Genomic DNA, 24,533 nt, shown 5'->3' with positions numbered 1-24,533 from the left:
TCAGCGTAACAAGAATACAAAGAAACGCCATAAATGTAAAAGGTAAAATGTCGATAGGAGAACACATGCTTCCAGTCAAGGGTCCTCAGGACTCCCTACTGGTAACCCCATGAGCTGTGAAACCTTAGAGGAGGATCAGATGGGACTAGCTGATACACACACACACACACACACACACACACACACACACACACACACACACACACACACACACACACACACACACACACACACACACACACACACACACACACACACACACACACACACACACACACACACACACACACACACACACACACAGGTATCCATGCAATGCTGATGAAACAAACACACACACACAGAGACACACACACAGAATAACAATGTACACAGAGCCTGTAGCAAGGGGTAGTCCAGGGACAGCAAGGGCACCCTGGGAAAAGAGTCATACACACAAACCCATCATCGCGCGTGCACGCACAGACAGACAGACAGACAGACAGACAGACAGACAGACAGACAGACAGACAGACAGACAGACAGACAGACAGACAGACACTTGCCTTGACAGCAGCGGTCACAGCAGCTGTAGCTGCAATGCTCAGCCCCTGTTTGCCAAAGTTGACCATGGTCTCATAGCTCCTCTCCTTGGCCTGGATGATGTAGTCATCTATCTCCTACACACACACACACACAGTCAATAACAACACTTACACACTACGCAATCCTCAGGGGAAATTTAAAGGGCTTGTGTAAGTGATATGGTCACTGTCGGGCGGAAACCTTGTATGTCCAAAATACAAAAAAATCGTTATTTCTCAAGGAGTAGAAAAAATAGCTTGTGATCGAAATGGATACAATGTAGTTATTATTTAGTCGCAAGCGCTTGTTAATATTTTCATTTGTTTAAATATTTATAAACCCCACAGACACACTAAAATCACCGTTACGTTCAATTTTCTAAAATAGCAAAAAATAGCCAATCCAAAAGCTCAAGCTTGTATAGGTTTGGGATCCTTTACTTTAGGATTTTAACGATTTCAGTTCCTTAACGATTCCCTCTTAATGGTTCCGATTCCTTAACGGTTCCCTCTTAATGGTTCCGATTCCTTAACGGTTCCTTTTAACCCATTTTGGGGGCGGGAACCACTTTTGGTGTTAGCATTATGTTATGCTTTAGCTATTGAAAAATAGCAGATCTACAAGCTCATAGCGCGCCACTCGGTGGCGCGCTATGAGCTTGTAGGTCTGCTATTTTTTAAAAATCGAAGAACCACTGACGGAGCTTTTTCAGAAAACTGTCAGGATGTAGAAGACATTTTTAGAATCTGATCTCAGGTCAAAATGTGTTAACGGTTCCCCCTTACAGATCTGTAAATCTGAGTGTACAAATGGTTGGTATCTGAACCACTGGTATTGTGTATAGCAGACGTTAAGTCCATCCACATACTGGCTCTGACAGTGTGATAAACCAGTCCCGGAAAACGGTTCCTCCGGTTGCTCGGGTTCCCAACCCAAAGCTTGTGGATCTGCTATTCTCCCTACCTTTGCCCTTTGCAAGTCACTCTTGTACGACGAAGTAGGGCATTCATTAAAAAAAAAATCACACCTGTGTGAACTGAGTGGTGTAATAGGTCTTATATAGACTGATCAGCTGTGGTCTGACATAATGTCTGACGTAATGAAATCACACCCGTGTGAACTGGGTGACCATAGCAACCATGCTCATTTTTTGGTACTAACAGACACGGGTACATTTTTTTTGGTACGAACAGACACGTAAACTAACAAAGCCAGTTGTATGAGTGGTTTACATCACTCAAAAACATAAAACGTTGAGATATGGAGATAAAAGGTTTCTGAGGGGGGAGGGAGGGGGTGGATGGATCTTACCCTCTCTCTGGAAGACAGCAGTGGATGGAGACACTTCCTGTAGATGAGACTGGCTCCTCTGGTGTACGGCGAGAGAAGCCAAATGACGAAGGCCACCTTCAGCTCATAATACAGAGGAAACCTGGAGGAATACAAACACATGATATTGAATGCACAGTCAAATCCTCCGTGATCATTTAACCCATTTTGACCTGAGATCAGATTCTAAAAATGTCTTCTACATCCTGACAGTTTTCTGAAAAAGCTATGTTTCTATGTCAGTCGTTCTTTGATTTTTCAAAAATAGCAGACCTACAAGCTCATAGCGCGCCACTCTGTGGCGCTATGAGCTTGTAGATCTGCTATTTTTCAATAGCTAAAGCATAACATAATGCTAACACCAAAAGGGGTTCCCGCCCAAAATGGGTTAACTCGGACAGGGTACAACCATTTGGTATTTCCATAATATTTAAATGCAGTCAGCAATTTGGTTTTATAACTTCCAGTTATAAAAAAGATTTATCGCACTGGTATGCCTTTAACCACTTTAACCCTGGTGTCCCAATTTTAGGCCTGTCATTATGCAGTATGTGTGCCAGAATTACACAAATAGACCTTGTGACACGCTGATAATCTATTTTCACTATTCGCCGTATGACAACGTATGGCTGTCAGTGTGTTGTGACTGTGAGTGGTGGTGTTTATTGAGTGTGCGTGCGCGTGTGTGTCTCACCATGCCAGTGTCAGGTCGGTCACGGTCTCCACCACAGTGTAAAGGGCAAACACAATCCAATACATCATCCACCGTACCTACAGAGAGAGAGAGAGAGAGAGAGAGAGAGAGGGACTATTGCAATCAATCTTTCATTTGCTTTCCGGAGGAAACCTCATAACTCCATTTTTGAGGTTTTTTCCATAAATCAGTGCTATTGAACACCCTTTACGTCTGTGTGTTATTTCAAAAATATTGAACCAATGGAAAGTAGAAAAAACACATTGGACCCTCAAACGGTCTGCTAAAACAGCTAACTCCACCACCTCTCTCCTTCTCATGCAAGTGATTGACAATATCTAATGTCACAACACCAACTTTGATGAGGCAGTATTGCATCGTATAAAAAAATATAAGGTTTTATTCATTTCCTTTAAAACAAATATTTTGAATTTCCTGAAAAATGAACATTGTGGAGTCGGACAGCAGAGATATTCACTACCATTAGAGATACACAGAAGATAATAAAGATTACACACACACACATAATAAATACAGTAAGTATGTTTATATGTGTATTCTATCTTTCTACGTATTTATAAAAACAAATGGCGATTACTAAAATAATAATATAATCCTTAATCAAAATGTAGGCACTCAAGACACTTGACCAGAGCGACTTACAGTAAGCAAGGTAAACACACATCAAATGCAGAGAGAGACAGTGTAGTGTCTCAGTAGACTAGGAACCAAGAACCTAGCATCAGTAAACAATATACTATGGGACTATGGGGTAACTATGGGATACCAGGTCAATACTTAACCTAGCATCAATTCATAACCCATTTAGGCCTGAGTTAAAAACATTCACTTTGAAAGAATATATATTCAAAGATTTGCGCCACATTTTTACGATTTTTCAAAACTAGCAGACCTACAAGCTCGTAGCGCGCCACTCGGTGGCGCGCTATGAGCTTGTAGATCTGCTATTTTTCAATAGCTAAATTATAACAATGTTTAAAACACCGAAAGGGTTTCCCGCCCAAAATGGGCTAAATAACCTGCTAATCAAAATGTTTACATTGTGGTCAAGAAAAGAATGAGTCTAAGTAACAAAACACATGAGAATAAAAATGACCATTTGGAAATGTTCTGCATGGTTGTCATAACTAGTATAGGCCAAGGGCTACGGGCTAAGGTGGAGTCTGAAGGTGTTGGGATCACAATTAGTAATGATGCTCTTTGATGGAAACTGATACTTTCATTAACCAATTTCAATTGTCATTGTGATTATTGGCACCATATCATATATATATAATGTCTGTGATGTATTGTGTTTCTCTGAGAGATAGGATGTACAGTGTTCTGATTATTATGATGAAACTATGCGTGAAGACGAGGAGACTCGGGCAAGGGGCAACAGATGATCAAATAAGGTGTATGAATCGCCAAGTACACGATTGTGATAAAATCGTGATTTCCCATTAATTGTACAACCCTATCCCCAATATATTTCATGTAATATAATTACATAACATAACATAGTGGTTTTCAAAGCAGGGTGCAGGGAAGCAGGGACCTTGATTATAAGTATAACTCATTTCACAATATAAAACATTTATGAGGGACTATAATAACCATAATTTTCAATCTCACAACTATGAATGTATAATTTTGTTCTCATTATCAATGTACAAATTCTTCATTTCAGAGTCCATATATCGTTGTACACGGAAAGAATGTTCCTCTCTACAACAAACATCACACCAACTCATTAATATATCATCAAAATATATTTAATACAATGTTTTAAATACATTTCCGGAATGTGTACCATCGAATACACAACAATCAAGAAAGAAATTATCTGAAATCATTGTCCATTGATTTCTCTGACTTCTATGGGACTTGTATTCTGATGCCCGATTCATATTGTGCGCCGTGTTTGTGTACCAAAAAAATAGGTCAACTACAAGCTACTGTACACCGAACTACAACAACTACACAACACCGTAAATAGCAGATCTAAAAGCTCACAGCGTGATGTGTTGTGAGCTTGTAGATCTGCTGTTTTTGGTGTGCAACGTGACACGTAATCCAAGTATGAAATGAATGAGGATTCAGGCATGAGAAGTGTGTAGTACAGCAATCCGTGAAACTGATGGAGTGGCCGGTCCAAGTTGGTTCTCTCTCTCTCTCTCTCTCTTATAGCAGTAGAGGGCATTTGAGGTCTGTGGCCTTTCATCTCTTCCCATCTCCCTCCGGACTCTTTCCCATGCCTCCCTCTCGGTCTTTCTCTCTCCCTCATAACCCATTTCTCTGTTGTTGCCCTGCTCTCTTTCTCACTCCATCCATCCATCTCTGTATGCCTGACGGCCTTCTCCCTTTCTCTCTCTACAGGCTCTTTTTTTGGCACAATTTCCATATCAGAGCGACCGACAGACAGACAGACAGACAGACAGACAGACAGACAGACAGACAGACAGACACATGACAAGACTGAGGTATTAGCCCCAACTCTCCTGCACCACTGAACACACACACACCAACACTAGATAATGAAATGTCACTGCCAGAGAGTGTGTGTATGTGTGTGCGTGTGTGTGTGGGGGGGGGGAGTGCATGCACACACGCCGCACGCACACACACACACTAGTAGAGTGACATTCATGCTCAAATTCTCTCGGTCTCACACACACACACACACACACACACACACACACACACACACACACACACACACACAGTGGTGTTTCTCCCTGTGGTTTGGTGGAATTAGTACCTCCTGGAGCTCCGTCAGCATTACTACTGGTGGACTGCTTAATTCCTGACCTTACTGTGAACCCTCACACAATGCACATGCACACGCACGCACACACAATGCACACGCACACGCACGCACATGCACACCCGCGAGTGTGACAACAAGCTATAATGTTCAGAAGAATGATCAATGACAAAGAGCGAGTGTCATGGAGAGGAGAGAGAGCAGAGGAGAGTGACAATCAGGACAACATATCGACGTGTCACTCCAGTCCTGTCCTCGTTTAACCACGCTTAACCCTGGTGTCCCCATTCCATTCCATTCCATTGTGGCCATGTCATTATATAGACAGGGGAATGTCACTACCGGTTGCACTGCAACGCATCGTGAGCTTGTAGATCTGCAATTTTCCAAATTTTTTCCAACGTTTAGTGGTTTAGTTAGTTTGTATAGTGTTTAAGTAGTTAACCATAAAACCCCTACTTAGTTGACCGGGGTCCCTCTACAGTAGAGCCTCGCCCTCTATCATTTCCCTCTACACCAAATCTCTCAGACATTTTTGGCAAATGGTCACCTGTTTTCGACAATGTTTGCCTACCGTAATTATTACAAGCCCAGAATAGGAACGGCAAGGTTCAATTGCTTCAGTGTAAGTGGTGGTTAAGTGGTTAATTTCCCCCGTCTGCCTCCCCTCCTCTACTCTTTGTTTCTCTCTTTCCCTTTCTCTCTCTTCAACTCCCCCCCCCCCCCCCCCCCCCCCCCCCATCTTCTCTCTGCCCCGTCCTCTACATCCCCTCCGCTCATATCATTTCATCAGTAAGGGGCCACATTAACATGTGACCTCAGTGAAATATATGGCGGCCATTTTGCCTTCCCCGAGGCGATCCCAGACATTTACTGGCCGAGCAGTCTGTGAATAACTGCTTTCCATTTAGAAAAAGAGAGGAAAACACCTGACATCAGCGCTTTCCGTTTCACCATGCCTGCTGGTATCGCTGGGTACTACACACTCAGATGAACTCCACTGGCGTCCCTGCTGTTTCATTATAGTGGCTCACACACACTCTGTATGTCTCCAAGAAAGCCAGTTGAATAGAGAGAACAATAGAAAAAGAGGCTGACCAAGCCACAGATTCCATGTTATCGGAGCGGGACTCGAGAACAGCAATGGTTAAGAAAGCGGACCATGCCAGTCTTAGACACAGTTAAAATCCATATATCCTAATAATCCAATGTCAAATACCTACCCTACTTCAAAGTCTCAAGAGTGTTTTTCCCCATACCATTTCCATACCATAGTCACAGTGAATGAGGTTTACAAATGTATGCTGAGTTCTGCTAAAGTACACACTGTCACTGCATACACTTATTTACGTACATAAGCATTTTTTAAGACAGGGGCAATCTCTGCTAATGGCTGCTAAAGTGGTGTGCTTTGGAATGGAATGGCCACATATGGCTGATTTAAGAAACATTTGGAGTAGTTATCCTAACGTAGACAGACACACACAGACACACACACAGACACACAGACACACACACAGACACACACACACAGACACACACACACACACACAATAAGATATGACTAATATCTTGTAGAGATAGCACTACACAGCATGTACAAGTGCTGTTAGCTTTGTAGCATCAACACAGTAAAACAGTGTTTTTGTAGCATGTGTCTATGCACGCTTGTCACCAAGAGACATTCCTGATGATTTATTGTACTTGGCAAACGGAGTGACTCTGATACGATCGACGCCTAAGGGAAACCTCTGTTTCGATAAAACTATGTGAGAGTCAACGTTTGGCACCTTCGCTAAACTAACATAGGAAAACTGGCGGCTCACTGTGTTGCACGGTACACTCTACAACCTACCACAATCTATTCTGTGGTACGGACAGTACTCACTGTGTTGCACGGTACACTCTACAACCTACCCCAATCTATTCTGTTGTATGGACAGTACTCACTGTGTTGCACGGTACACTCTACAACCTACCCCAATCTATTCTGTTGTATGGACAGTACTCACTGTGTTGCACGGTACACTCTACAACCTACCACAATCTATTCTGTGGTACGGACAGTACTCACTGTGTTGCACGGTACACTCTACAACCTACCCCAATCTATTCTGTTGTATGGACAGTACTCACTGTGTTGCACGGTACACTCTACAACCTACCCCAATCTATTCTGTGGTACGGACAGTACTCACTGTGTTGCACGGTACACTCTACAACCTACCACAATCTATTCTGTGGTACGGACAGTACTCACTGTGTTGCACGGTACACTCTACAACCTACCCCAATCTATTCTGTTGTATGGACAGTACTCACTGTGTTGCACGGTACACTCTACAACCTACCCCAATCTATTCTGTTGTATGGACAGTACTCACTGTGTTGCACGGTACACTCTACAACCTACCCCAATCTATTCTGTTGTATGGACAGTACATGCTGGGCTGGCTGTCAGAGCGTTTGAAGGGTACAGCTTGCTAGTTTGTTAGCAGAGGTTAGAGAGAGAGGCAGAGAGACAAAGAGAGGGGGGGGCAGAGAGATGTGATATGAGCCATCGTCCCAATTCCGAAATGGGTATTGAGTATGTCTTGTTATTACCAGTTAAACATATGCTAGCATTATAAATTGATGCATGCAGAATCATTTCATTCATAAATAATGATAAATTAAGGATTTTGTCGCATATTGACGGCCCAGGGAGGACTGGCTCTCACATACAGACAGAGCAACAGTGCATCCAAAGCAACGCAGTGTAATGCATTATTGAACTACGACACTTATTGGAAATAACCTTAGAACATAAAGCTCTGACCTTGTTTTATTTCTGAGGTTACAAACATCGTATCACAGACAGACACAGAGTCTTATTACCAGAGCACAATATGGTATGGGCTCCTGAACGGGTTTCATCTAAACAGAGTCAAATTAGACTCAGTGAAACATATACTATGCATGCTGTCTGCCAGAGTCATGTTCTTTCTAGAGTTTGGGATCTGATTAATTTGTCATTCAGGCAGAGAGCAGAAGACTGAGAGCTCAAACAGCAGGAGATGGAGGACACAGGGGTAGAAACAGAGAGACAGAGAGACAGAGAGAGAGAGAGAGAGAGAGAGAGAGAGAGAGAGAGAGGGGAAAGGACAGCCAAAGAAAGATAAGCCTGGCCCAAATAGAGGGGAGAGAAGGGTGGATAGAAGCAACTCTGATTCACACTTTGAACACATTGACTGCCATTAACGTTTATAGAAGTTTACACTTTTAAGTCACTCTGGATAAGAGCTTTTGCTAAATGCCCAAACTGTAAATTGTAAGTTATAATGAGTTAAAATGTAGAGAAATGGACTGAGAAAGACAAAAAATAAAGCAAGAATGAGAGTGTGCAAGTGGAAGAAATCCTGACTGAGATTAGAAACAGAGAGAGCAAAAACATAGTCCCCACCCATATCATAATGCATCTTCGAAAATGTTCCATGCCTCTAATAGCAGGAGGTAACAATAGTCTGTATCACGGCATGCCAAGCTCCAAAGCCAAAATCATGACATGTAGACCCAACTTAACTTGATGAGAACATTCTCACAAGACCGTTCTTTGCATTCTGGTATTGAGAAGTCATGACTACTGGCGAAATATTATCGTCTTAATATTATGCTGAAAGTCTGGGCGAATACGTGAATGAATAATGTTATAGTAACGAATTAAACTGAAACCGATGCAATCCAGCTGACTGTTGGTGTTTCCCCATTTATCCATCCATGCTTTGTTTTGCATAGCAGCAAGCACAAATACAAAGTGCGCTACAACTCCAAGAATTTATTTACATGGGATTATGTTCCACAATCTTTATGTATTTTGTTATTCTCGTTGCCAGTTGATCAGAGATTGCCACCTACCAGTCATCTGGGCACTTCTAATGCAAGGCGTTGAGAACAGCTCCACTTACAAACCTACACCTACTGCTTTCTTTAGAAACTGATCATGTAAATAATAGATTACATTATTGCTACAGGAATACCGAGTCTAGTAGTTTGATAACACTTTGCTTTGGGAATAGAATAGATACTGTAACCTAGTAAAAACACAAAATGCTAAATGAGGGATTCATTCCAAAACCCCACCGACTTCAAATTCAAAACATGCGTTCCACACCACCATAGGGGGTGCAGTGCCCGGTGTAGAGTCGGGCGGACCCACGGTTGTCCAGAACCGCCCTAAAAAGGCCTCTGCACGAGCTCTGTACAGGGCCCCCTGCCCAGGGTCCATATATGGAGCTGGCCTGTTCTGACATCACACCACTCCATATTTGGGCATGCCCGACACAGAACTCCATAAGCTGGCCTGTTCTGACATCACACCACTCCATATTTGGGCATGACTGACACAGAACTCCATATATAGAGAGTATGCGCATGCTTAAAGTGAATGGCACATCGAGTGGCAAATCGAGTGGCAAAGCAACAGGAAAAGTGAGTTTAACATTGTTTAATGTTGTTTAATGCAATCAGATATGACTTTTCTGTGTGGATGAATGGGCTGTCAAGGCCAGAAAGTAGTTTTTTGCCAATCAGTAGGCGTTCCTGCATAACTTCCTGGTTTGATGATGCGCATACCCTCTATAGGAATAAAGGGACACAGAGAGACACATACAGAAATCTCCATATATGGACATAAAAGGGACACAGACAGATGGGTGGAACGGGTACTCTGCATTTCCGGTTGTCCAGAACCAGCACAAAAGCCTCATTTGGCATGCTTGACAAAGAACTCCATATATGGACATGAAAGTGCCATAAATAACTGGGTGGGGCATGCTTTTCTGGTTGTCCAGAACTAGCACAAAAGCCTCTGCCCGGGATCTGGACCTGATCACCCCTATATCTCCATATATGGATCTGGTCTGTTCTGACATCAAAACACAGGCATCGCTCTAGTAATAATCTGGTCTTTCACAAAATGTTTGCCAATTCCATAATAATGCCATAATAAATTGTGGGGGTTTTCAATATACAGTACTTCTTCATTGTAATGACACGTGTGTTTAAATATAGCTCTAAAAGTCAAAGTCACATTTAGGTGTCACATACTTTCACCCTCTCTCTCTCTACATGACAACAGTGTAAAGACAGGTGTGCCATTGTTTGCTATAAATGTCTGGATGGATGGCAGCTGCAGCAGATATAAATCACGACACCTATTCTTCGCACCCTTAAACTCTTCCTACCTCCATCCGGCCTTCCTACCTCCATATATGGGCATTCCCATATATGGGCTTAATATTGATGACATCAGGGATCTCCGACCCTGATGTCACGAGGCATGACCATATATGGAGGCATGGGGTGACGGACGGACAGACTGACTGGACTGACATAGTAAATGCGACCTGCGGTTGCAAAAACTCTTTTTTAAATGGTTTATAGCCCATATATGATTCATTAAATCATGATGGACACATGTTTCGGACCATAATCTATGTCGCCTCAGTTTGAACAAAACGCAGGCAAACAGGACGCCTGCCTCCCGGTTGCCTGAGAGTCAGCTCAGTGTAAACAGAGGAACAGCCCGCAAGGACTGTTTGGCCTTGTGGCTCATAAATAAGGGAGAAAGACACACAGACAGACAGAGAAAAGCAAATGAGTTGAGAGGTAGGACTAGGTACCACCACCATTCTACCACATGCCTGAACTCGTAGTGTGAAGAACAAGACATGGTATGTCCGAAGGTAGTGTCTGACTGACACTGACACTCACACGCACACACGCACAGTCTAGAGAACTGCGGATGAGCTTTTTTGTCACCCTAATCCGCCCGTACATATTAATGATCCGCCCGTTATCCGACCGCATTAATTAATTAATCCAATTTATATATCCGCAACCACCCGAAATCCGCTGCAGGGATAGCCAATCTACAAGCTCACAACGCGTCGCTGGCTCGCTGCGACGCGTTGTGAGCTTGTAGATCGGCTATTTATAAGTTGTGTCACTCACCACTGCCGACAGTTCACCAAAGTTACGGTTGTATATTCCCATTTCCATGGCAACAAGGCTGCCGTCCGTTCAGTCAGTCACGTTCGCACATCGCAACGAACGTCTTTTCATGTGGCATATATCCAGCCCTCGCTCCCATGCAGTCCCATGGCACCGAGTCCCACGCCAAACTTATATTCTTCCCTTCTGTTTCAGTTAGTTGTAAGTTTCTTTCATACTCTCAGCTGCCTGTTAGCCTAGCAGCTAGCAGCCCACTCGTTGTTGTGGTCCTTCTTAGCCAATATAGGCGTCTAATTTGTGCCTGATGGAAAATATTAAAATACTACTAACGCACGTATGCTGAGATTTTGTGCCTAAAATATATTATAAGACTATAGATAGATATCATTAATTTATTTCCGTTTTAAAAGTTATAAAGCCTATAGATAGATGGCTGCCATTCATTTATTATTTCCAGCATGATTTCACCCGCGGTTTATCCGATATTAATTTATAATATATTGAATTGACCCTAATCCACCCTAAACTGCGGTTCACCCGCGGCAACCGCGGCTAAATCCGCCACCCGCTGGTCTCTAACGCACACACACACGCGCACACGCCGTTTTATGTTTAACAGTAAGTAGATCATGACAGTAGTAAGTTACACAAATGCTCACACAGAAAAAGGGCCAAAGCAGGCGTGTGTGCGTGCGATACTTACATATTCCTTAACATTTTTGGTCTTGACTGCTTTGTAAGAGTAGTATGCAGGATACAGGGTCCCAAACATTAGCCTGGTGGGGAGAGAGGGAGAAGACAGTCAGTAAAATAAATAATTGATCAATTATGCGATAATACTTAAGACGTCTGTTTTTAACTCAACAAATGTGTATAATTTGCCAGTATGACAGAGCCATTATCTTCATATAATATTTCTATATCAGCTGATCTCAAGTCTGTTAAAAAGTTTCTCTACAGTCTTGGAGCGAGTATCTCACAGCTCGACTCCAAGTGTGACGTCGTACACATGTTCTCTTTTCTTCCCTTTCCTTCAATTATTTGCTCTCTTCTGCACAAAAAACATACAAAACCCACTTTGCCAGACTATATGAGGTTTGCATACAAATATTTCTTCCAATTTTCCAGTGGAGGAGCGTGAGCCGCCTAGTGGAGGAGCGTGAGCCGCCTAGTGGAGGAGCGTGAGCCGCCTAGTGGAGGAGCGTGAGCCGCCTAGTGGAGGAGCGTGAGCCGCCTAGCCCTCCTCCAGTGGAGGAGCGTGAGCCGCCTAGCCCTCCTCCAGTGGAGGAGCGTGAGCCGCCTAGCCCTCCTCCAGTGGAGGAGCGTGAGCCGCCTAGCCCTCCTCCAGTTGAGGAGCGTGAGCCGCCTAGCCCTCCTCCAGTTGAGGAGCGTGAGCCGCCTAGCCTCCTTCCAGTGGAGGAGCGTGAGCCGCCTAGCCTCCTTCCAGTGGAGGAGCGTGAGCCGCCTAGCCCGAGAATAATTTGCTCTCTTATTTTCATCTTCATGTGATGCCGCTCTGGGTCTTGACCCAGTCTCTGAAAAAAACGCTGCATAATATAATGAATCATTGTTTCCTCTGCAATCTTCTGGGAGTCCTTTTGTGGGTGTTCCACATGTGTGACTGTCAACCCCACCCCCATTCTGGTATAATAGGTTTCAGCAACAATACTGGCATTGGATGCGTAGTTCAAATGATAAATATTCGGCCAACTTTAGTCATGTTTTGAGGAAGCTTGGCTACGGTATGTCTATATAGCTAAATGTCCAAGGCGGCGGAATGGCTACATCACCAGAGACCCACGCCTCGCGGCGGGATGTGAGCTTGTAGATCGCCAGTTTTCGGTGAGCGATACCGGTGTGCAGTTAAGTATAGATATGGCGAGACTCAGGACAGTAGAGAGTAGAAGTAGACACAGCTTTGTGGACGGTCGAGTGGTCACTGTATATGGTCTCCTGATAGCTGCTCACAGTAACAAAGCTGTGCTTTCACTAGACTGCAGTGTGAAGAACAACACACACTGGCGTGCACGGCACACGCATGCACACAAGTACTAAAAAGACTCATGAAATTCCCAGTCTCTTTCTCTCTCACACACACACACACACACACACACACATACACAGTAACAAGGGCAGTCTGTTCAACCACTTTCCTCTCAGCTGAGTTCCATATATTCTGACTCTGACAGATGTGTGTGACAGAGAGAGAGAGAGAGAGAGACAGACAGACAGACAGACAGACAGACAGACAGACAGACAGACAGTAATGGTTCTGCAGTCAGGCCTGTTGGAAGTAACAATTGCATACTAGGACACTCCCTACTTCTCAGCCCCCCCCCCCCCCCCCCCCCCTTTCACTCTCTCTCTCTCTCTCTCTTTACCCCACCTCCTCTCTCTACTGCCTTTTTTCCTCCCTCCATCTCTCAACTCCCCCACACTTTCTCTCTCCTCTAACTCCCAACCCCACCACCACCCCCCCTGCCCGCCCCCCCCCCCTCTCTGGCTCAGTACCCACTGGCTGAGAGAGGTTACCATTTATACAGCACAGCGTGTTCCCTGCGCCCGTACACACAGTCAGAGTATGCAGACAGCACACTGAATAGGAGAGGCTGTTCCCACTGGCCTGCACACTCAACACTCAACTTCATTACTGGGACCTCTCCAGGGTTTGTTTGGTTTATTTCCAGCTTCTCACCTCCCTGGTGGTGTCATGAGGTTATTTTCTTTCTGAGGTACCAGAGCCCTAGATCTTTTGAATTTGTCGTGACGAACATGCAGCAACTCTGTGACACCGCACAGCCGAGTGACGTTGGAACTCAAAGCGCCTGTGATGCCCTGGATCCGCCAATCTGTGGTGGTTCTCAAGTTGGTCCTCTAATAAATATTAAGCCCATTTTGACCTGAGATCAGATTCTAAAAATGTCTTCTACATCCTGACAGTTCTCTGAAAAAGCTATGTTTCTGTGTCAGTCGTTCTTCGATTTTTCAAAAATAGCAGACCTACAAGCTCGTAGCGCGCCACTCGGTGGCGCGCTATGAGCTTGTAGATCTGCTATTTTTCAATAGCTAAAGCATAACATAATGCTAACACCAAAAGGGGTTCCCGCCCAAAATGGGTTAACCAACTTCAAAACAAAGACCAAGATAATGCTGCAATTCGATGGTAAGGTCCATCAGAAACACCATTTAAAGACAATCCTCTCACAATGTTGCGGAATAGTGAATTGAGACAAACACTAGTCACCAGTCAGAAAGTCTGACATGAAAGAAAAACAATATAATCCTATAATAAATTCTTGGCACTTATCAGTGTGTGGCTGATGTGGGCGGCCTCTTTTTGGTCTTTCAAAGACCACCTTTTATGAAAGGAAAACAAAAACAGACAAAGCTTCTAACATAACTATTTAGATCTTATCCAGGAGAGCAGTACACTGTCATGTTAAGTGGTCTGATGGGTGGGCCACGAACATTCAAGTGTTTCTTAACCCCTTTTGGTGTTAGCATTATGTTATGCTTTAGCTATTGAAAAATAGCAGATCTACAAGCTCATAGCGCGCCACCGAGTGGCGCGCTACGAGCTTGTAGGTCTGCTATTTTTGAAAAATCGAAGAACGACTGACATAGAAACAGCTTTTTCAGAAAACTGTCAGGATGTAGAAGACATTTTTAGAATCTGATCTCAGGTCAAAATGGGTTAAGTGGTCTGATGGGTGGGCCACGAACATTCAAGTGTTTCTTAAGTGGCTGCTGGTCAGTCCAGAAAGGTTGGGAACCACTGCTCTACCAGTACCTGGTTAAATATATGAACAGGTGGCTATCTACACTGCCAACAGTCCAATGAGCTGTTGTTTGACACACACAACACACACACACACACACACACACACACACACACACACACACACACACACACACACACACACACACACACACACACACACACACACACACACACACACACACACACACACACACACACACACACACACACACACACACACACACACACACACACACACACACACACACACACACACACACACACACACAGTGGTGGGTTTGAACTTTACCCTGCTGGCACCATCCAACAACTCCGGTGCTGGTGACTCACGTTACCTATTAAGGCAAGTAGAGCAAGTTCACATGCAGACGCATGCACAGGCAGGCACGTGCACAACCCTCCTCCTCCTCCGGCTGAAACACTAGCTTTTGTCTAGTGAAAGAGAGCGGCACGTTAGTGAATCGGGTCGATCGGCAGCACAGCCCCATACATCACACTGGCAGGTACAGGATTTGTGGATTTAAAAGCGGCAAGGGAGCTGGCCCTGAGTAAACGATAGGCAGCGGATGCTGGGAAAAAAATGACACCCTTAACACACACGCACTTTGAAATACACAAAGTACAATGTGAAATGACTATGTGACACATTTTTCCACTGACATTTGTTTACTGTTCCACTTGACTGAAGATTGTAGGCCTTTAATAGTAGTATTAAGTAAGAGTATAAAATATAAGTGAGAAAAGTCTGATCAGTATGTAGTAGCCAGATATTCTTCATGATCCACAAACCACTCACTATACCATTCTAAGCCTACACTTGTTTTTGCCATCTTTCCATGTTGCAGACAGTGAAGACATTTCATCATATAGATATAGGCCCATGGCAGAGTATTTACCGTGAACGCTTGTAAAGTGTGCTGTTTATTTTATTAAACAGAGTCAGACCGTGCTCAATTGATTTTCCTTCTAGAAGTAACCGTAAAGTAATGGAGAGCTCCGCATCCAATTGTTTTAATGAGGCCATGGGTCTTGAAGCCAGAGAGAATTGTTTCTCATCTCGATCCTAGACAATAAAAACAATAAGTAGAAGAAACCGCATAACCTAGACCTCGGTAGTAAGTATAGTGTGGCTCCTGGTATATGCAGTGCTTATCTGAATCCATCTGGAGAAACAGACATACAGTTTAGATGGGCTTACACTTACAGACGCACTGTGTAAACAGCAGTAGCACTTTAATTACCAGGCCGTTATCTACACAGTGATCTGACCCAGGCCAGCATGCAGGCAGATGACCGGCCCGGGTATAGTGTGATGACCACATAATTACAATGTCTCCAATTCCATTCTGATAGGGCTGCAGCTATGGATTTTTATAATCAACAAAATCGATTAGTATTTAAAAGCCATATACTACTTCATTATAAAGCTCGCTATGTGATGCACAGCGACTGCCTAAATAAATATTCCATAGCAAACAATACAATTGCCAACTAAGGGCAACTTTGAAAGAATGACACTATAATAACACAATCAATATTGAGATGAGTCACAGCCTCACAGGACGCACTGTCATGGGTGGGAAGGTTCATTATGGATATGGATACCTGCACCTGTGTTGACTGATGATGTCATGTTATGACTCATGACTACTTGACCTGTCTCTGCAGAGTCCCTCTCTGACATTGACCTGTATCTGCAGAGTCCCTCTCTGACATCGACCTGTATCTGCAGAGTCCCTCTCTGACATTGACCTGTCTCTGCAGAGTCCCTCTCTGACATTGACCTGTCTCTGCAGAGTCCCTCTCTGACATTGACCTGTCTCTGCAGAGTCCCTCTCTGACATTGACCTGTCTCTGCAGAGTCCCTCTCTGACATTGACCTGTCTCTGCAGAGTCTCTCTCTGACATTGCAATTAGCAACACTAGTATTCCCGATGAAAAATAATCAGAGAAACACAGAAAGAGAGAGAGAGAGAGTTTGAGAAAGGCGTGATCTTATTTATAATGGCCAAGCTCTGAGGTTTCCGCTACCAAATTTAAACTGACCTACAATTCAACCTGGCATGGTAGGAGGAATGGAGAGGAGATGAGGATGAGACGGAGAGGGAGAGCACATGAGAAGCTCCTCAAATAGAAGTACTAGGCTATCCCGGGGGGCTTGGTGAACCGACACCCACTGGGAATCTATGGGTACTTCCGATGCCACGAGTTTAACTTGTGATCATCTCTCTAATGTTTAATATCGCCACCCTCCCGCCCCCCAACATCTGATCGGAGATCAGAAACACTGGTGAACGACACGCAATGTTACGGAAACAATCAAACATTTTTTTTAATGAAAATGCCTTCTCTTTCTGTTTAAAATGACCTCTAAAAATAAATAGGCTACAGAATACAGATTTGTAATACATTTAAATCACGTGTAAAATGTAACCCTATCCCTATTATAGATGAATGCAGATGTATGTAATTATATGTATGTGATGTATTGCATCTACACATGGACGTTCTGCAGTCTCCCATCACATAACACCAGATCTCTCACTGCTGCTTACAAGGTGCTGGAACAAGCCTTACCAAAAAGAATAAACCCCAGAAACACATGGAAGAAATAGTCCCAGTCTGGACAGAATAGATGGGAATGGGAGACACGTTTGTTAAATCGCAGGCAATGTGGGACCTCCCTCTCCCCCGCCTAAATCCATTTACAGTATTAAAAAAAAGAAAAAAAAAGCTCTGCCTCTCCCGCCTACAGTAGAGACGCGACAAGTTGAAACGAGGAAACATTTTTTCCAGTAGGTTCTCGGCAGCGTCTCCCAGAGGAGTTCAGCTCAGGACATGTGTTTATGCAACAGGAGGCCCAGGCGTCCAATCTGTCTGCTCTTTCTCCTCACTCTACCTCTCTCCTCTGCAGCACCCACCTTCCCTTTCTATCTCTTTCTCCTCACTCTACCTCTCTCCTCTGCAGCACCCACCTTCCCTTTCTATCTCTTTCTCCTCACTCTACCTCTCTCCTCTGCAGCACCCACCTTCCCTTTCTGTCTCTGAGCTTTGCTGCTTCTCTTCGTGTGTCTCTCCCTTTTCCTGTCATTCTTTTCACGTGTTATTACCACATCCTCGCGCTGCCTCTCCCCGTCTTGTTTTATTATAGGTTCCTTATGAACACCTACACATGCTTTCTCTACACACCAGCTCCAGCACCAGCACTCCCTTCATACCTCGCCCACAACCCAACACACCCACCCACACAGAAGCCTACATTCAGACATATTGTCTCTCTCTCTCCCCCTGTGCTGTGTTCCATGGCCTTCATCCAGAGAACCACCTCAGCTAGCAGAACCAGGCGAGGAGCGGAGAGCCAAGGCAGTTTATTTTCCTGTTGTTGCTATGGAAACAGCAGTACTGCTGGATATCTCGTCTCTCACTCTCTCTCTCTCTGTGTATTGTTGCATTTCTCTCGAGTCAATTCTTTTTTGTCGTCTGTTCTCATCTCTCTCGCTCTCTCTGTGCCCCTAGCCCTTGTAACACATGTTCCAGCCATTCAGTTTCTCAACATTTCTCTCTCTCGCTCTTCAACAGTACGGTTCTGAAGCACAGCAGCACTGCACAGTGCACAAACCAGACAAGCTAGCCTCGATCCTCTCCAAGGCAGTCATTTGAAAGCCTAAGTGCAGGGCTTATTCAAGCTAATAAAAGGCCCGCTGCTGTTGTTGATGTTGTGACTAATAACAGGTATTTGTGTTTGATTGCTCCTAATTTGCATTGACTTCACTGGACTGTTGGGCCTAGCCTCCACGCATGCCATGCACCCACACAATGGTGGGTCCAAAAGTGTGTCAACAAGAACATCGATAGCAGCAAGCTCAACGACAGCATTAAAAACACCATGGAAGTTAACCACTTTAAACCTGGCAGGTGTCCCTATTTTGGGAATGTTATTATATGCAAAGGTATTCCAAAAATATGTTTTTAATTAGCAGATCTACAGATGTATTTTCAACTACCGTAGTCGACTTATATAAAATAAGGCCAAGAGGTAAATAGCTGCTATAGCTCATGTTAAAGACTTGGGATTTTAAAATAGGCTGCCTCCTTACTCAAAGTGTCAAAACATAGTTTAAAGTAGTATTATGAAAAAACAGTGAAATTCAGTGTGCTTTTGTGGCAAACTTTGATCCATCATGACTTGTGTCAACTTCCTTCCTTTCTGATACAGTAACAACAATATTGTGTTGATTCTTTGTTGTTGACTGTTAAAGTCCAAGCTCCATAAAAAGGTTCTATGGCAAGCTAATGGAGAGATACTGGCTTCAGACCTGCTGTCAGTGCTGTGTGCATCATAATCTGCATGGCAGACAGTGCAGCGGGGCAGAGAAACAACATGTGTGTGTACTACTCATAACACAAACCAATAGAACCATAGAACGTCTATATATTAACAAAACATAACCCATATATCTTTCAAATAATTAACACCGTCCATTAGACACAGACAATTGTAAAACATCCTGTAGGTCATACAACCTTGGTATGAAGCAAGGACGACCGCATTGTTCATGAGTGATGAACCGATGAAGCACTCTTTACCAAATGTGTTGTTCCTCTTTTGTCATCATGCACTAATGGAATAAAGATATCATCTAAAGTCATCAAGTAAGTCAGTCCATTATTTTGGATATGAATTTCACAAAGATAATTTAATTTAATTATTTTATTTTTGAACAAAAATACAAATTGTCAAGATCAAGAACATCAAAAGGAAGAGCCTTAAAGGCGTAGTGAAACGGAAATGGTGGACATTTTATTTTGAAGTTTCAGACGGTCTCAAGTTGAAACACCGCTATGAAGTTTCTGAACCAATCAGAGCGTTGCATCCCTTCAGGCGATGGGACGGTAGCTAGGGACTGTTGCTATGCTATACGCAGCAGCGTGGTGTGTGTTTGTTTACAAATCAAATAGACGGCCAAGCTGTACCAGTTTACTGTTATGTGGCTTATTTCTACCCTATAATGTTTTCAGATACATATTTTAGCGTGATGATTAAGTTGAAACCGAGTAATACACTGTCTGGATGTTATCTGGAATGGGAATAAAAACGGAGGATTTCTGTAATCAATAGCAGCTGTGCTGCACGGATGCGCACATATGGAGAGGATACGGGTGAGCTTCATTTTTATTGGCTTTTATCGATGTGGGCCTCGACACGTCATCACGCAGCACGTTTTCGTTTTCAGGAAGTAATAAAATAAATATTTTTATGGACTTTTGATATAAAAACACACAAAAATGAGAATTTTCCGTTTTTTTGGCATCCATTGTTAGGTATGCTCATATGATGACCACGGAGATGGTCTAAAAGTGTGAAAAACGTATTTTTCATTTCACTACACCTTTAACAAAATCATTTCATTTCAACAGTAGTTAATGGTTAATTAACAGCAGAATTAGGCCTTGATCTAGGTTTGATCTAGGTTTGTGTCAAATTGTCATGTTAAAGCAAGGACATTCCTTTCCTCTTTCCATATTGTGTGTGTGTGTGTGTGTGTGTGTGTGTGTGTGTGTGTGTGTGTGCAGGGCTGGACTGGACTGGGACAACAATTCGGCCCGGTCATTTTTGCGCGAATTTGGCCCAGACCAGCCCACCACAACCAGCACGCAGAGAGCAGAAACTATACCGCCCGCTCCGTCGAGGCACACACAAACAAACAAGCCCTAATACGACACACTTTTACAGAACAAAATAAATGATACAAACCAACTACACAATACTGGCAAAAGGATTCAAAATAGAAGATGGTGTATTTTTCTCACTGCTACAAGTACAGTGAAATTCTCATGATGGCACTGGCAGAATGGTAGCATGCCCGGACCTTTCCTGGTGGCCTGCCGCCTATTGGCCTGCCTGCCTTGTTTGCCCCTAAGGGCGCGGCCCACCGGGAATATGCCCGGTACGTCCTATGGCCAGTCCAGCCCTGTGTGTGTGTGTGTGTGTGTGTGTGTGTGTGTGTGTGTGTGTGTGTGTGTGTGTGTGTGTGTGTGTAGAATTTGGTCCCACAAGCCAGCTCTGTTGAACTCAAAGGCTCTGGTGTAAAAAGGACAATGTTTTTGACATGTGCGTCCAATTTGTCATGTCATGACCTTTGTGTACCTGTCCTCATTCTACTGGGACTGAACCAGAGTGAATAACAGCCTCGCTGGCCATACGCCCCTAGCTGTGAATCACCCAGAGAGTGTGTGTGTGTGTGTGTGTGTGTGTGTGTGTGTGTGTGTGAGAGAGTGTGGTTATCCATGAACCTCGTACTCACAAAAAGGAAACTAGACCTACACTTGTAAACGTAGGGCCCCTCTCTCTCCCTTCATTCTTACCACACCTACCTCCTTCCCTCTTCCCATCAGATCTCTCCATTTCCACCAATGCCTCCACCTTTTTTTCTCCTTATTCCCCATCTCTTGATTTCAACACCCCCCTCCCTCTCCCTCTCTGCATGCAGCTGAGAAAATATTCCTCTCCTGCCTTTAGATGGGCCTTAACTCTGGGCTCTGGGTTAACTTCCCTGGTTTCCTGACACCGTACACCCACTGAGGCTCCTGGCGTGCACAGAGCATGGACAGAGAGCCAGATGTAGGGAGGAGGAGAGACGACTGGGAGAGGTAGAGAGAGAGGTACAGAGAGAGGTAGAGAGAGAGAGAGAGAGAGAGAGAGAGAGAGAGCGAGAGCGAATATCTTAAGATCTCTTAAGATCTGGGCTCCCACCATCTGGTTTGAGCTACAGGATGGAGAACCTGATTACATGACTTTTCCTCTAAAAACACAGGGAGGGAATTGTTGGGAGAACTGCTGCCCCAGCACATGGGACTGGCTGCTGTCCAAGTCTGTCCATCCCTAGAGGACTTTCTTATGGGAAAATAAATGGCAGATGTCAATCAAAAGAAAGTCTTTCCACGTGTCAGCGAGAGTAAGGTACACAGGTTTATGCTTAAACAGGCAGCAAGATGCTACATGTTTTAATAACTGATACACAAGTATAGTGATATAGTATAGCTCAAGGGGCTTCTTTACACCTGAGTGTGTTTGCACAGGCTTGTATATTTTTTTGGCTTGATGGCCCGCAATAATAACCGATTACAAAGCCCCCTGAACAAACTGTAAATGTACAAAATACATTCACCCATGTTGTATTATTTATTAAAGAATCTATCATTTATAATGTCTTCCAAATGAGTACTATTGAGAAACTATTAGACTGCTGTCACTTGACAACTATTAAAATTTACAGGGCATTTAATCGACACTGTTAACCAGAGCTACTTACAAAGTGCAAAATCGGAGTGAATGTCATGAACCCTAAGTCAACAAATGAGTCAATTTGCCATTCCTTTGGGTTATTATTTTGAACATTGGAATTTATAGGCCACATGTGAAAAGGGTGCCATTTATCCTTACGCCTTGGATAGCAATTGGATGATTTGAGGCATTTTGTTCCAAAAAATACACCTGTTGGTGGCGCTATAACAGGCCAATGTGAAAAGGGTGGGATATATTCCTCAGCCTAGCAGGAAAGTCTGTGAAAGATTTCACGTAAATTGCACGTTGCGTTCATGATTTGAGGCTTTTTGTTCAAAACGGGCCAATCCTGCAAACTTTGAAAGCCAATGTTAGCCAATTAGGATCATGGAATATGAAATATCGGACAGATACGGCTTGACGGACACACACGCAGACACACGGACGGAGTGCAAAACATACTCTCTCCCCATGCCTTCCGCCTGGTGGAGATAACCCTTAGATACTATAACTAGGAAATTATGTGGATCCCGGTATATATCCACATAGAAATGGCGTGGCTCCAATGTGGACCGGCTTGGACTCTATGTGACCAGCAAATTTAAGCAAGGTTTCAGCATGATCATCATCACAGTCCCATTGACTGCCATTATAAAATAGAAAAGTAAATAAATAGATATTTCAGTATATTTAAGTATAAACAAATGTGAAGGATAATGTGTGGAGCTAGGTCTGTGGCCTACTAGCAGTGTGCATACAAAGTTTGGCGCTGTTTATCTGTTTGCGGATTAGCTCCAGGCAGAAAGACACACAGACCCTTTCATGGACGGCTAGCCTCTCGCAGAGCCACGCTGAAAAATGTATTCCAGGCCGACTAGACTTTCAAAATTGTTGAAAGGCTGACTTTTTGGATCCAACAAGCTTTGTATCCTAAAGCGATATATGACACATCCCTGTGCGAGAGAATGCACACCCTGGCCTGCACCACCCTGAAAGACTTGTTCTTCACACTCTGCTGAGAAAACTACATCTTGTGACTAGCAGGCAGACAAATCAATCTGCCATAGGGGATTAAGCTTCACTGTACAAACTGTGTTCCAGGACTCTGTAATCCTAACATTTCAGCAGCAGCACACTTCCTAGACAAACTCATGCAAATAATAAAAAAGTAATAGAAAAAAGAAAGATGAGCACAACGACAAGATTCCAAAACAAGATGGATATATTCAATTATATGTGGAGATTATGAAGTTTTTTCCCTGTGGCTTTAATTCTTTCAAATTAAGAGCACTTTCAGCTGTGCACTTTCACAAGTGATTTAAAAAAGGATAAAAAGTGCATGTCACGTGGCCACCATGGCCAGCCAAAGAATTGAGCAGGCCAGGAAAAATGCTAAGTATTTTTCAGATCATGGAAAAGTGACAGAAAGAGAAATGATGGCACCATTCCTTCCAAAAGACTGTTAAATACGTTTAGGCAGCGTCTTTGCTTGGTACTTTTGAATGTGTTCTTCCCATATCCTTATATTGCTTGTAAAGGTAGGCTCACCAGAACTTAAGTATGTGGTCCATTTTGGGTCATGACCCATAATTTAGGAAACCAGGATCTCTACGCCAGCATAATTGCATATAAGTAGAAGAGTGCCTACTGCATGCATTTAGACAACAATCCACGTAGCATTCTATTTGTGTTGAGCTTCCTTTAGATTTACGAGTTCATGCAAGTGAGACAGCGGTCATACATTTGTGGAATAGTTTGGCTTGTCTAGATTTGCTCCCATTTTAAATTCACTATCATTAGCATGAAATGAAGTGATAGCATGCTACATGCTTGTAAAACGAAACCATATGGGCCATTTTTCCTCAGCAGACATATTTAATCATAGCATGTGACATTACCTACCCTTTAGGGTATGCAGCTCAATATGTCACATCTAAAGTATATAGGCTGCACATTAAAGTATGACATTTTCAAACCCACAGTTATCTTGACTTTAAAAAGCATACGAAACCCACTCAATCTCAGTTACATGGTTGCTGTCCGTGTGTATTCCAACAGGCCATCCTTTGTTCTGTGTCAGCAAGCACTTGGTGTACATTTCACAAGTAAGCAGAAAGAGCAG

General features: G+C 43.5%; 1 protein-coding gene across 1 annotated transcript in view; it reads right to left on the bottom strand.

Moving 5' to 3' along the window:
• Positions 1-24,533, bottom strand: part of reep3b (receptor accessory protein 3b) — a 46,327-nt gene that overhangs the window by 19,999 nt on the left and 1,795 nt on the right. Inside the window, exons 2-5 of the mRNA XM_079492557.1 lie at positions 12,049-12,121; positions 2,588-2,664; positions 1,876-1,996; positions 546-659 (exon numbers count right to left, since the gene is read on the bottom strand). Coding sequence (XP_079348683.1) covers positions 546-659; positions 1,876-1,996; positions 2,588-2,664; positions 12,049-12,121 — 385 coding nt within the window. The remainder of the gene's footprint in view (positions 1-545; positions 660-1,875; positions 1,997-2,587; positions 2,665-12,048; positions 12,122-24,533) is intronic.

The sequence above is a fragment of the Electrona antarctica genome (genome assembly GCF_951216825.1).
Source record: "Electrona antarctica genome assembly, chromosome: 22".
Lineage (NCBI taxonomy): Eukaryota > Metazoa > Chordata > Actinopteri > Myctophiformes > Myctophidae > Electrona > Electrona antarctica.
Note: the sequence above shows the minus strand (reverse complement) of the source record. Positions and strands in the feature narration are given on the sequence as shown.